This window comes from Neodothiora populina (assembly GCF_041146345.1).
Source record: "Neodothiora populina strain CPC 39397 chromosome Unknown canker_contig_6, whole genome shotgun sequence".
Classification (NCBI taxonomy): domain Eukaryota; kingdom Fungi; phylum Ascomycota; class Dothideomycetes; order Dothideales; family Dothioraceae; genus Neodothiora; species Neodothiora populina.
Genome location: NW_027191414.1, coordinates 800,834 through 814,695, shown reverse-complemented (window position 1 = coordinate 814,695; position 13,862 = coordinate 800,834). Strand labels below are relative to the sequence as shown.

Sequence of the window (13,862 nt, the reverse complement as noted above, 5' to 3'; positions counted from 1 at the left end):
GAGAGACAGAGGGCAAGACTAGGTAGCTACCGACACGGAGAGAAAGAAAGGAAGCGCCACCGGTAGAGTTTCTTTGTATCCGAGAACGGGGTGCATTCGAGTCTTTGTACCGTAGTGATGAACCGATATCCCTTCCGTAGCGCATACTCGTACTCCGTACAACCAAAGATCAAGATTTCACGGCGGCGGCCAAGGCGCATCGACATTCACGTCAACTGTACCGAAATCTGCCTCGCTATCTGCTAAATAAAAATGGGGTTTCACACCGTATTATAGGTACGCGATGATCAAATATCGCTGTGCTTTGCAGCTAGCGGGGGCGGCGTTAAGCGGCAAGTTCAGATCCGCTGAGACATTTTTTCGAAGAGAACCAGATAAAAAAAAGCGATGAGGAGATCAGAAATGAGCAATGAAATCACCGAATCAGCAGATTTCGTTGAACAAACCAGATTTGATAGCAATAGAGAAAAAGAGGCTGAACCAAAGAATAGCCGAAGCCCGTCATCTCCGTGTTTCAGGTCCTGCACTCGACTCGCCCATTGGCAGAAGGCGGATATAAAACATCCAAGATACGTGATACATGATCGGGAGAGGGGGAAAGTATAGTGTACTGTGGTGTACAGTGCCATGTACACAGCTACATGTACTCTTAGATGATAGGAGGTGCAGGCGAGAGAGATTGAAAGCGGGTCTGGATAGTACTGTATTTCGCACATGATCGCTCGCCCCTCTATATATAATGCTGTATCAGGTTGTGAACGACGGGTTCAGCGTCTCTCGTAACGGGGATTGTATCATCACGCAGCAGCGCAACGAACGACGCGCCTGATCACCAGGACAGCGCACACCCACACGTCCACACAGACAGGATCTAAAAAACAGTTGAGGACAGTAGTCGGAGAAGGTCGTGGGAAAACCAAGGTTATCCGATGGGACTTTCTATATTGTGATAGTGGAAGGCTACGCCTTTAGTGAGCAGGCAAAGACGCCAGAACTGCGCCCGACCCAACCAGTGCGCTATGCCTCTTAGTAACGAAGTTCCCGAAAATAACATCAAAACCATGAATGACTTCACACTTTCTGCCAACGCCGTTCCCGTTGCCGCGCGAGGGAAGATGCAGGGCACATGGCATAAGATACAAGTACTGTACCTTCTCTGCGGGAGAGAGACTGATAGACGAGTTATGTGCAGTAAGGTACTGTATGTGCCCGTACAACAGACTTGCCCGGACGGACGGACGGACGGCACGAACCAAATAGTAGATTCAATGATTGATATTCTTAGTGGTCAAGCGATCTGCTTTTATAGGACTTGCATAGAAAGAGGATTCACGGTGATTGCATATCTAGTCCCAATTTTCTCCAGCTTGATCGTGGCCTGCCCTCGGTGTATCGTACAGTAACTACTGTAGTTGTGCTAGCAGGACTACCCATGCTCATGACCAGACCTACTGGTCCATGCTTTCCCTACCGCTGCCTGTCGTGAATGTTGGTCGTGGCTCTCGTCTGGCTGTGGATCAGACCGCGTACGTGCAAGTAGAGGGCAGGGGTGTTCGAGTTGGCATAAACTCACTCCGCCCTCCTGCCGATGGGCGAACTTACTCCAACCGTATTTCCCTAATTTCGGTCGTTAGCCGCCGCTTTCTGCTATAACGCTTCCTTCCCATCTTATCCCTCGTTGCCGGAGTCTGCTTTGCCCTCACGTTCGTTCAAACAACCACTCTCGCTCCAACAAACCTTTGTCTCGTCTGTGGTTTCTTTTTTGTATTTAGTCATGGCGCTATGCTAGGTGCGACTATCCTTTACCGATACGAACCACGGCCGTGAAGATCTCTCGACTCTTGTCTCGTTCCGGACCTTAATTCGCCAAGGCTGCTTGTTGCTGCAGTGTAGTTCCGGTCATGTCAACCATGACTGCTGTATACAACAGTCACGATCTACGTTCCGGATGGGATCCCGCCAGGGAGGTTGCGAGAGGACATGAGAAAAATATTGTCCAGCAACAACAGAGGAACGCAGACTTTCCTCGCAGTGCTTCTTACACCTTCATGCCCAGCATCCCAGCAAATCAGGATTATGCCCGCAAACCCTCAGTGCCCATCACGATCAAAGGCAGTTTCTCAGAGGAGGACCTGATCGCTTCCGCCGACGACAGCGCTGATGCATCACCCTCACAGTCATCAGGATGGACCACGCCCAGTGACAATGCACGAACCCACACCGACTCGGCGCATGACCTTGTTGCAGAGTTGCACAAGAGTCCAAAGATCTCTGTGTCACGGCTAGACTCTTCTAACGCGCACGAAGAACGAAGCGATGCTTCCGCAAGAGAAGCCACAGCCGGTCTGAAGTCGATTGTCGACTCGACAGATGCTCCACAGCATGCCCCTACACAATCGGCAGTGGTCGAGCCATCTACCGTACCTCCCACAGTGCCAGCTGCGCCCGCTGCCTCCAATAGTGATCGCCTGCAACCCTCGTTCGCCAAACGCCTCAGTCGGAGGCTCTCATATTCTCCTTCCGCACCCAGCTCCCGCGAGCCCTCTCCGTCGAAGAGTTCGAAAACGAATTCATTCATCAAAGTCGATAGCCATGCTGATGGACCGACGAAGGTGGAGGCGGCGCATGACGGCGCCCCAATCCCTCCGCCCGTCGGTTCTGCCGCTCGTAGGAGGACTGTGTTGAAGAAGCGCGAGAGCTATCATGAATCGAGCGAGAACAAGCCCAGCGGCGGCAATCTCTTCAGGCGAAGCACGCTTCTGAGGAGGAAGTCCACCAAGGCTCCGCCACCTTCTGAGCCGATGCCCTCTGAATCTCCGGTCAGAGCATCCCTGGAAGCCGTCAAGAGTGTACCAGCTGTTCCGTCCCTGCCAAAGTCGTTCTCGACAGATAGGCTGCCCTCCGTACATCACGACCATTCGACGCCTGTACCACGTATCGTCCAGGGCGAGAAGATGGCCAGTCTGGGAGCGCTTTCGCTTCCGAGAAAACGAGACGAACTCTGGAGTGTATTCAGATCTTTGGATGGTGACTTTGCGAAGTTCCAGTCCAAGTCGAGTGCGCTCAAAGCCAACGTTGTGAGAGGCTCGGTATTGCCGTTCCTCCGCAACTATGCAGAACACCCATCGAGCTTCGCACTTCGTCCAGAGGATCTCGACCGCCGGGCCAACATCCTGAACAAGTGGTGGACAGCCTTGTTAGAGATGTTGCACGGGAAGAATAACCAGTCCATCTCAGGAACCGATCGTCCTGCTATCCTGGATGCTCTTTCCGGCATCATGGACCGGCCTGAGTGGCGCCTCTCTCCTTCTCCATTATGCCCGTTGACCCGGAGGAGCATGGGAGTTGCTACCTCGAGGAACAAATCATCAGCCTCGCTAGCCTCGAGCGGCGTCGACTTCTTGACCGAGTCCGTCCACCACAACGTTCGAAACATGTTCGTCCAGAACCTTCAGTCTCAAATGGGGTTCGTGGTGGATAGAATGTCTCTCAGAAATGCTTCTGCGAGTCTGGTCACATTCTGCGGCAAGGCAACAGCTTATGCTTTCTTCTTCTGCCCTGGCATTGCCGAAGTTCTTGTCCGCTTGTGGGACACACCCGTCGACACGATGCGGCGAGTGCTCAACGAGAATAACGTAGGCAAATTCGAGAACCTCAACGAGCTATCCGCGAATATAGTTTCTGCGTTTCCGCCAGCAATTCAGCAACTGGGTTTCGTGTCTCTCGGCAAGATGCTGAAACACCTTCGAACTCAGATCACTCTCCCACTTGGCACAGCCAACATTCAATGGTATGGATACTGGCTAGAGAGATGGCTGGGAAGAGAAAGTGATCTATTCTATGCCTTTGTCAAGAACTTCCACATCCTAGTCACTGACTACCTTCCGCCTGACACAACCAAAAAGGAACACATGTGTGTCCCTGGAATGCTGCTTGTGCACGCACAAATACTAGCAAACCTCGATTCAACGGTGCACCGCGATGCTGGACACTCATCTGGAGATGGCTTAGCTGGACTTCCAGCCAACTTCGATGATATATTGGCGGATCCGGATGCCGTTGCGTCGACATTGCCTTTACCACCTACTAATGCCATCCGAGTGATGGCGGAAAACCGCCTAATAATGTTAATTCGAGATTTCCTATCAGACAGAGCGACAGAGCATCCCCGTGCTCGACATCTATTCGCCGTCTCCTTTAACGATCTAATGCAGGCTTGTGCCCGCAGGTCATCTATTTATGACCATTCGGCTTGTTATACACTTTGCGATTTCCTTGAAGAGTCCTTCTTGATCCTCGTTCGATACGAGCATATGGCACCTTCGCATGCGGGTCTGATCAACTCCAAATTCTGGCTCGACGTCTGTAAGAAGATGATCAGTAGTCAAAATACCATGACCGAAGTACGGCTGTACGCTTTCTTGTACACATGCTGGCAGACCATTACGGGGGATCCGGAAAGGAAAGCCGATCTCTGTCTGGGTTTGCTCCTCGACGAAGCCATCTTCGAGAGGACATTCAACCATTGGTGCCCAATGGTCCGAGCATACTATATGAGGCTTCTCTGCTGGCGTGTCGGACGGTATGATGGGGATAGCGAGGCTTCTCCTAGGACAAGGTAAGGTTGCTTCTCTGGTTGTCATTGCCACAAAGCTAATACAAGAACAGACTCATTCTTAAAACACTTTTCATTCGCTTGCGCAGTGTGTGGTCTCACTATCTGTGGCTAAGAGAAGAAGCCGAGCAGGGGCGAGGCCCGAGACACTCAACTGTTCCTTGCAATCCTGCCCCAGGACGGCGTCTGCTCATCGTACGAACGGACACACAGGTCCCCCCAAGTGGGTCGTTCCTGGCGTTCGACGGGCTTGTGCTGCCACATGCGTCTCCGTCCTTGATTGGTCCAAATGTGGCCTTCAAGAGGCACACCACGCTGTCACCTGTTGTCGAGCTAGATTCCCGACCTAACTCTGCAGCGTCATCGGATATAGACAACGAAGGCGAGCGCGAGCGCGGCCTTCGCGGCTTCCTTCGAAGTGTCATGGGCGGATCCAAGAGCAGGTCTAAGTCGCGGGGTCCAGCCCGCGCTGCGAACAGACTGTCTGTCGCATCCGCACCCACCATGACCACTACACCACCGCTACCCACTGGAGCGGCGCAAGTGAAGGCTGACGGCCACCATGGAGGACCGGCCCAGACAGTGAGTACGTCAGCAGCAACGATCACCGGCGTGAGTTCACACTCGCATCATACACATGCGCATCATGCCCCACAGCCAAGGTTCCACAATCTGTCCTTCAAATTCTCGCTTGAGTTTTACAACAAGCATCACGGACCCGGGGCAATGCGCTTGCTGCCGCCTCGACTACCAGCTGCAGCACACGCATACATGCGTCTGAACATTGAGGATGCAAACGACAACTCCTTTGTCCATGGTGCTGTGCAGCCATTGGGTGAATCAAAGATACACTCTAAGTACGCAGGAAGAGCGCTGGCAGAGTGGACTGTACTCATCATGGAGTGTCAAAGCTTCTTTGACCGCAGGAAGAACGAGGGTGTGCCCGACGATAAATATGTCGAGACCCCGACACTTGGAGTTGAGGTATTCAGCAAGAGAGCTAGTTGATCAACACAAATTTCAAGCAATATCTTATTGGAAGGGAGAAGCAAAAACAAAGGATGCCCGAGATAACAGAACCAAACTTGGGCTACGACGATTTTTCCTGTACAGGATCATTAGACGATGGGGTGAAGGGGGAACACTCGTGTGAACAAACAAATCTCGGAAAGGGTTCTCTCGTCGACTATTATGACCTTTTTAATACGCGCAATTTTTTCTTGCTTTTATCTGATTGTCACTCGCAATACTCTAGAGTTCTCGAGGTCGTTCCCTTTTCTCCTTCAATTTCTGATCTGCATTGCTTCTGGCGTTTTTTCTTCTGGGCAGGAAAGGGACCTTTCATTTCTTTCTCTTTCTCCATTTTCTTCATACAGGTAAAGAGACGGAGGGCAGGCGCACGAATGGCAGCAAAATGGAAATAAAAGACTACGGAGTCCCATCACCGAGTTTTGCCTGTCTCTCTTCTTGTTTTTGAAGATGACAGGGAGACACACTCTGGTGTAGAACTATGTAGATACACTTCGATACTTGACAACTCATATACATATGCATAGATGGATGGTATGAAGATTTATGGAAGAAAACAACGTCCCGATGATGTGACAATGATGCTCTATTACCTATGGTACAGGTATATCGTGGATCTGCTTCGATGGACTGACTGATTCTAGCCACAGCCACCGAGGAATGGGTACAATCAAGCATTACCCACACAAGTCATCCGCGAGTTTTTTTGCGCCTTTATGCTAGTTGGGTGTGGGTGGATACAAACCCGCCAGCTAACCAGCCATCTGTAATATTAATAAAAAAAAGGTGCATGGCAGCCCAATAATGCGAGGTGTGCAAGGTCGCGAATAGAACAGAGTGGGGGTTGGGCAAGGCAGGCAGGGTAAAGTAGGGCCGCATCGGATCACCGTGGTCATCATCATCATCATGCTTAGTATAGTGGAGGGAAATGATTCGGCAAATATCAAGGTGTTCTTGTCATTGTAGGTATACCTCGTTAAGGTCTATAGTCCATCTCGAGCAGATGATTGATTACGAGCGACTCGCCCGAGCAGCTGTAGATAACGATGCTACCGATAGAGAATACTGCATGTACCGCAGCATATCTCAAGAGTCGATAAGGTAAGGTAATCAAGTGACAGCAGCAAGCTCTCCTCTCCCTCTGTGCGCAGCGCGCGCGCTTGTGGGTGACGCAAGCAATGGCATGCTTTGATGAATTTAGAATTAGTGTATCAAGTCAGTAAAGGTCCAGTACTTCTAAAGCGCACGCCTTACTGTTACTGTACCCTCACTCCACCAGCCTAGGGATTGGACTGGACTGGACTAGGCAAGCCTTGACAAGGCCAAATGGTGTCATATCATGAATTACAGCGCACAATCCCTCTTTCCTGGGTTTCGTGATCTTCCACCAGCAGCTCTGACAAGGCCCTGCACCATCTTCAATTGTTCCCTTTGCACTTGGTCGTCATTCAGCACTGTGTTCAAAACCTTGAGTCTCATAGTTCATATACAGTGATTATCTCACAAGGTAGTAGGTAGTAGTCAGTACGATAGGGTACGCGTGGCTTGGGGGGCATTTGGTCTACCCCTCGGCTCCCTCGCTATCCTTGGCTGCTTCTGCTTCTGCTTCTGCTTCTGCTTCTGCTTCTGCTTGTGCTGCAACTGTTACTAAGGTATTGCTGCCACTACTATAGCTGCTGCCAATACTGTTGCTGTTGCCGCCCGGCCTGCTGTGCTCTGCCCTGCCCTGGTCTGCACTAATTACTCTGCTCTACACGACCCGCGCTTCGAAGCTCTCAGAAGTCGCCAAGGTATATTCGTCCTGAGCATCACCGCGTGCATCTACTGCTAGTACAGTGCATGTTTTGATGGCGGATAGCATAATCGGTAGCGCCGCAACATCATCGTCACCAAACGACCATCACCACCACCACCACCACCACCACTACCTGTCTCCACAACGACAACAACATCAACAACAACAACGTCAACAACAACGAGAGACACAGGGGCTTGTGCTGCCTTTGGCCCAGAGTCTTAGTATCAATACTTACGGCAACAGTGATACTAGTGGTAGCAATAGTAAGGGTGGCAGCCGTGGTAGTAGCAGGAATAGCAACCACAACAACAGCAGTCACAACAACAACGACGACACCAGCAGCCACAGCAGTAGCGATACGCGCGCCAACCACTTGCGTCTGCCATCATTCGCAATGGATGCCACACATGCTCAAGCCCAAGCGAATGGCGAGGGAGACGGCGATGGAGATCGAGTCATGGACGACTTCGAGGGCGACTTGTACAACAAACACAAATACGCGCAACAGGCGTCTTCGATGGCGTCTGTGTCGAGAGGCTCGTCGCATGCTGCGCGACGATACAGCCCAATGAACACCAGCCCGACCACTCCTTATCTCCCCTCCTCATACCCGACGCAACAGCAGCAGTCACAACAGGCACCGCAGTCGCAACAACCACAGCACCATCACCGGCCATCGCTTCAGTCCTCGCCCACTCGGCCACCTTCCTACAATGCGCCCCCGTCGCAGCCCTCGTACAACTACACTTCACCCACGCGCGCACATCATCCCAACCAACTGCCGCCTTTACAGTCGAGTTCAATGAGTCCCGAGTCCTACTATCCTCAGTCGGCCACTGCTCAGCTCAACGCAGCATTCGGCAGAGATGTTTCGTCGCGCTCATCTCACACTCCGCAGCAGCAGCAGCAACCGCCCGCCGAAGCTCCTTTCCCTCAGTTCTCAAAGATCACAAGCCTCAATTCCATCCGTCCGCGAGTCAATGCACAGCCTGCCTTCAGACGTGCCAACCCAGAGGGTGGTTTCATATCGCCGTTGCACGCCCTGACGACACAGCTGCCTCAGACCTACCGCATCTGCAACCCGGGCTTCCAATACGAGAGCTCGCGCAATCCGCGGCGAGTCTTGACAAAGCCGTCCAAAGGCGTCAAGAACGATGGCTACGACAATGAAGACAGCGACTATATTCTCTACGTCAATGACATCCTCGGTAGCGAAGAGACCAACCACAAGAACCGCTACCTCATTCTCGATGTCCTCGGTCAGGGCACCTTTGGCCAGGTGGTCAAGTGTCAGAACCTGAAGACTCAAGAGGTCGTCGCTGTGAAAGTGGTCAAGAACAAGACCGCATACTTCAACCAAAGCATGATGGAAGTATCAGTGCTTGACCTGCTCAACGGCCGCATGGACAAAAACGACGATCATCACATCATGAGGCTGAAGGACACATTTATTCATCGTCAACATTTATGTCTTGTCTTTGAACTCCTGTCCGTCAATCTTTACGAACTCATCAAGCAGAACCAGTTTAGAGGTTTGAGCACCACGCTGGTGCGTGTCTTCGCCCAGCAGCTCCTGAATGGTCTCTGCCTGCTCTCCAAAGCACGCCTGATCCATTGCGATCTAAAACCCGAAAATATCCTGCTCAAAAAGTATGTTTTGTTCCACAATCGAATCCGTCTTCATCTCTGACCAGAATGCAGCCTCGAGAGCCCCATCATCAAAATCATTGACTTCGGATCTGCCTGCGACGAACGCCAGACAGTTTACACATACATCCAGTCTCGATTCTACAGATCCCCGGAGGTCCTGTTGGGTTTACCGTAAGTCCACATGTTCTTTGCATTATCGCTCGCACCCACTCATTCCCTCCGTCAGGTACTCGGCCGCCATCGATATGTGGTCCCTAGGATGCATTGTGGTCGAACTCTTCCTCGGCCTACCACTGTTTCCTGGTTCGTCAGAGTACAATCAAGTCTCACGAATCACGGAGATGATGGGCATGCCGCCCACATGGATGCTCGAAGTCGGCAAGCAGTCCGGCGAGTTCTTCGAGAAAACTCACGACGAGTTTGGCCGTAAAAGCTACCGGCTCAAATCGATGGAGCAATATTCCAGAGAGCACAACACCAAGGAGCAGCCGAGCAAGAAGTACTTTTCTGCCAACACTCTCCCCGAGATCATCCGCGGTTACCCCATGCCCCGTAAGGGGATGAAGCAGGCAGAGATCGATCGCGGTAAGCTTCGAGATTTTTGCTCTGGCTTGAAATGATACTGATTTGTTCCGCAGAAATGAACAACAGGGTCGCGTTCATCGATTTCGTCCACGGTCTTCTGAATCTCAATCCCCTCGAGCGATGGACTCCGCAACAAGCCCGGACTCACCCCTTCATCACGCAGCAGAAGTTCACCGGCCCATTCCAGCCACAGATGCACCTCAAGTCAACCTCGAGATCTCCCGCACCTGGAGTCCAGCAACAACAGCAAGCCGAAGCACTGTCCCGACAGCGCGCTCAGGCTGCCCAGCAGCAACAAGCCCAGCAAGCACAATCGGCCGCAAACGCTGCTTACGCGAATATGCACATGCACACACCTGCTTACACTGCATCTCCTCACGTTCAGCAATCACCGCAGTCTGCGTTATACGGATACACTCCAACAGCGCAGGCCGCCCCGCCGCCATATCCCTCGGCTGCTCCCAACCCCTACAACCAGCAGGTGCCTATACTACAACAGCCACCTCCAGCCGCTGCCCTGCATGCTCACCATCAACAGCCATACCAGCATGCTCAGCAACCCGCGCCATCCCAGCAACAACAAGCGCAGTCACAACAGCAACAACAACACCAGGCATCATTGTACGCGCAAGCCACGACGCGCGCGGGTCGCCAACGCGCCTCGACAATGGACATGTCAAACGGTATCCCCCCGGCCCTACAACGCGTCGTGTCTCACCTCGACCCGAACGCCCCGATCAGACTCCAGCCGAGCCCGGCATATTACCCGCCGCCCGCGGACGGTCAGCAGGGCGATATCGGAAACGTAGGCGGTCGACGACGCATGAGCAGAGGGCCGCGAGACGCACGCGGTGGCCAGACGGGCGGCACAAACTTTGTACGACAACTGGAGGATCGCACGCTGGAGGAGGGCTGGTCGGGCGGTAACGGCGGCGGCGGCAATGGCGGCGGAGGTTGGTGATCATGATGGACATGATCGTACCTTAGGACTTCCATTTGTCCAGAGCGACAGGTAGACATACACAATTGACAAAAAGAAAGGGCACTCATGACGACTATACGCGACAAGCAAGGGGTGTGGTTTTTTTTTTCTTGGGTAAAGAAGACGAAGAAGAAGCAGAAGAGACCGCATGGATCCCGACCGAGAGCGAGAGCGAGAGAGACAGACCCAGAGAGAGACAGACCCAGAGAGAGACGAGACAGAGAGACAGAAAGTGAGAGTAGAGAGTCAGATTCGTGCATCGGAACGAATCAAAAGAAAAGGGCCTTGTCATCCCGGTCTCTTATCTTCATCTTTATCTTTATCTTTTCCCTTTTTATTTGTCATCCCTTCATATACTGTTCAACAAAGTATCATATCCTCTTCTTCCCTTTTCTTATCTACAAGTTATTTCCTGCTTTGTTTCTCTAGGTAGAGAGAAGAGAGATCAGAGAGAGGGTGGTAGTCAGTGTAGTGCTTGCTAGTGGCACGAGAAGAAGCTGTATGAACGAACAGAACAGAGAGCAAAGCAGAAAAAGGAAACGAGGATCCTCGAGCCACAAAGATCGATTCGTGCGTGCCATGTGCGTTTGTATATATGTATGTACAAAAGTAGGTGTGATGTGATTTTTGCCTCATCCCCAACGACCCTGATAACGAGCTTGCTTGCCTATAGTAAGCTTTGCTCTAATCAACATCCATCCCCTTCTGTCTTTTCTTATTCACAGCGAGCGCTAACCTCACCTTTCCCTGCTCTTCCCTGAGATCGGTAGTCCACAGCCATCTTTTACCTTGTCAGTCGATCTATAATTTCTGGGTCTTATAAATCATCTCTTTCTTGCCCTTGAGGGTTCCTTCGTACTTATTAAGGGGCAGAAACAATATGGATCCTAGGTAATTCTTCTCGGCGGAAAAGAGTGACAAGTGGTGAAGATGGATTGATTAGGGTTGGGGTCTTTTCACTGCTTAGTAGATGACTAGGTAGATATCTATATCATGTAGGTGAAGAAGGCAGCGAGGAAGACGAGGTTATGTGCGAGGCATGATATATATGGTCACACGAGAAACTATGGAGAGAACAGCTCTTTGTCAATAAAGAAGAGTTGATGTTGGATCATCTCTGATCGAGTGAGACTTCATCTTCAATTGGTGTTGTTAGCACCAGACGAAGAAGTATGGTATCTTATGGAACTCCGTATTCGCCCCTCATCTTCGTCAGAATCCTTCCTCCTCGACGTGATTGGACTTGTGTTTCTGCTCTTTATACACTTTGCCCATATGAATTCGCCTCCCCCTATGCTGCTGTCTGTTTTTGCGATTGAGACTGCGCTGGTTGTGGTGCGCTGTTTTCCGTAGTAGATACTGTTACTGAGCCGCCTTGACGTCCGAGAAGACATCTGAAGTAGGTGGACCTTTCTGAGGCCATGACAAATTGACGATCACCCATCATGTCGGTTTGTCGATCAAAGGTCGCAAAAATGCGTCACTCGAGAACTTAACTACGTGCCTCAAGTGATGGCTGTGCTTCTGTAATGATCCATCGTGGATCTCTCAAATGCTGCATACGCATTCGATCCACGATGAGACACCTATGCAAGCTTGAGGCTCATTCTCCGAGCTGCGGAGAGGGAATCTGAACCGTGACCGGCAGGATCTCAGTCTTCAGCTCTCTGTTTTTCTTCTGCTTAGGCTCGGGCGCTGTATCAAGACGATTAGCCTAGATCATGAATGACGCAACACACTTTCTTCACTGCAGATACAGCGACCAGGAAAGACCCGACAAGTACTCACCCTTTTCGTTTTCCTGGACGTAAAAGCGGCGAAGTAACATGATGGCTTCTTCTCTGTAGATACCACCATAGATCGGATAAGGAGGATCAACACTCGGGCTAGAAAGGAGAATTAGCCACGTCCCTCATCGACGGTTTTAATTCAGCCGTGGTGAGGTAGACTAGAACTCACTCATCACAAACCCGCATAACACCGCCGCATCCACCGAAACGATCATTCAAGCAGCCAAAGTACACGGCACGGATCCGAAATTGGCGCAAGGTGGAGGCACACATGATGCATGGTTCGACAGTAACGTAAAGGTCGGTGTCTTGGAGGACAGATGGCGGATGTTCAGCCAGTATCTGGCTCAGAGCAACAAATTCGGCATGACGGGTTCCCTGCGTATAGATGAGCAGGGCGTTCTGCAGATGAGCAGATCCGATGATGGCGTGTGCCAGACATGTTATGCCTGTGGTAAAAGTACATCGGGACATGTGTAAGATTTTGATTTTTCAAGGCCATCATTGAAGGCCGTGTATGATGGAGTTGAAACGATGAAGAGGAAGAACAAAGACACAAAAGCAGACAGTACTCACGTTCATACTGATATTAGTGCCATTCATCCCCCTGGCGAGCACCTTGCCATCTCGAACAAAGACGCATCCAACAGGTGTTTCGTCAGATTTCAGTGCCAGTTCAGCCTGCGAGGCTGACCCATCAGCAAATCCATTTTTTACATCAGATCATAGACACTTTGTATAACATGGCATTATCCTTTCGCACGACGACTGTTGGTGCGGAGGGTGCTCGATTGAGATGGTCCAAGGCCATAACTAGATTGAGTAGAAGAAGGCGACTCACCATGTCAATGGCCTCGCGCATGAATGCTTCATGGTACGGGCGATTTTCGATCTCGCAATTGAGGACGTTCATGCTTCCACGGCTGGGCTCGGGTCGTCTCAATTAAATGATTGTGTATGAAAACGACTATTTGACGACAAGCTCTTACCCTAGGCAATCCTTATTGATTGCATTTGGTCAAAGTATCAACGAATGATCCTTGTATGATGACTATCAAGTGACGTGCGTCCGAGAAAAAAGTTTGGAGAAGGTGCGATTTGCGTCGTTTCAGACGTACGCATATACAGCAACCGCTACAACACAGCCACAACACAAATAACCAAGACGACTGACATAGTACTACAGGTGCATCACCATCGCATATGGAAAGCTCGCTCTGATGAAAGATCTTGAAGATCGTATTTTTAGCTGACGCGTTCTAGGTTCGTTCGATTTCCGTAACCTCGTCAAAATGGGGATATTGCTAGACCGACACTTTGTGACAGTCGCCAACAGGCTAACTCCGGTTCACCTTTCCTCGCCTCTAGCGGCGTTGCTAAGTAAACTCCAGTAAAGATAAACAAAAACCCATG

The 13,862-nt window shown here is 51.1% G+C and overlaps 3 protein-coding genes across 5 annotated transcripts; 2 read left to right on the top strand and 1 right to left on the bottom strand.

Annotated features, from left to right (window-relative positions):
• Positions 1–1,901: 1,901 nt before the first annotated feature.
• On the top strand, positions 1,902–5,623 carry AAFC00_005896 (uncharacterized protein; the record flags this gene model as incomplete). 2 transcript variants are annotated; one of them, XM_069345754.1, is made up of 3 exons in its annotated part: positions 1,902–4,618; positions 4,669–5,227; positions 5,273–5,623. In XM_069345754.1, the coding sequence occupies 3 exons, from the start codon at positions 1,902–1,904 to the stop codon at positions 5,621–5,623; spliced, it is 3,627 nt and encodes a 1,208-aa protein (XP_069197956.1). The 2 variants fall into 2 exon arrangements, with proteins under 2 accessions (XP_069197956.1, XP_069197957.1); XM_069345755.1 differs by having other exon boundaries at positions 4,669–5,623.
• Positions 5,624–7,491: 1,868 nt separating this feature from the next.
• On the top strand, positions 7,492–10,638 carry AAFC00_005895 (uncharacterized protein; the record flags this gene model as incomplete). Of its 2 annotated transcripts, none has more annotated exons than XM_069345753.1 (4): positions 7,492–9,092; positions 9,144–9,263; positions 9,319–9,677; positions 9,731–10,638. In XM_069345753.1, the coding sequence occupies 4 exons, from the start codon at positions 7,492–7,494 to the stop codon at positions 10,636–10,638; spliced, it is 2,988 nt and encodes a 995-aa protein (XP_069197955.1). The 2 variants fall into 2 exon arrangements, with proteins under 2 accessions (XP_069197955.1, XP_069197954.1); XM_069345752.1 differs by having other exon boundaries at positions 7,837–9,092.
• Positions 10,639–12,262: 1,624 nt separating this feature from the next.
• Positions 12,263–13,362, bottom strand: AAFC00_005894 (uncharacterized protein; the record flags this gene model as incomplete). Its single annotated transcript, XM_069345751.1, has 5 exons — positions 12,263–12,354; positions 12,448–12,545; positions 12,619–12,827; positions 13,026–13,130; positions 13,291–13,362. The coding sequence occupies 5 exons, from the start codon at positions 13,360–13,362 to the stop codon at positions 12,263–12,265; spliced, it is 576 nt and encodes a 191-aa protein (XP_069197953.1).
• Positions 13,363–13,862: the final 500 nt, after the last annotated feature.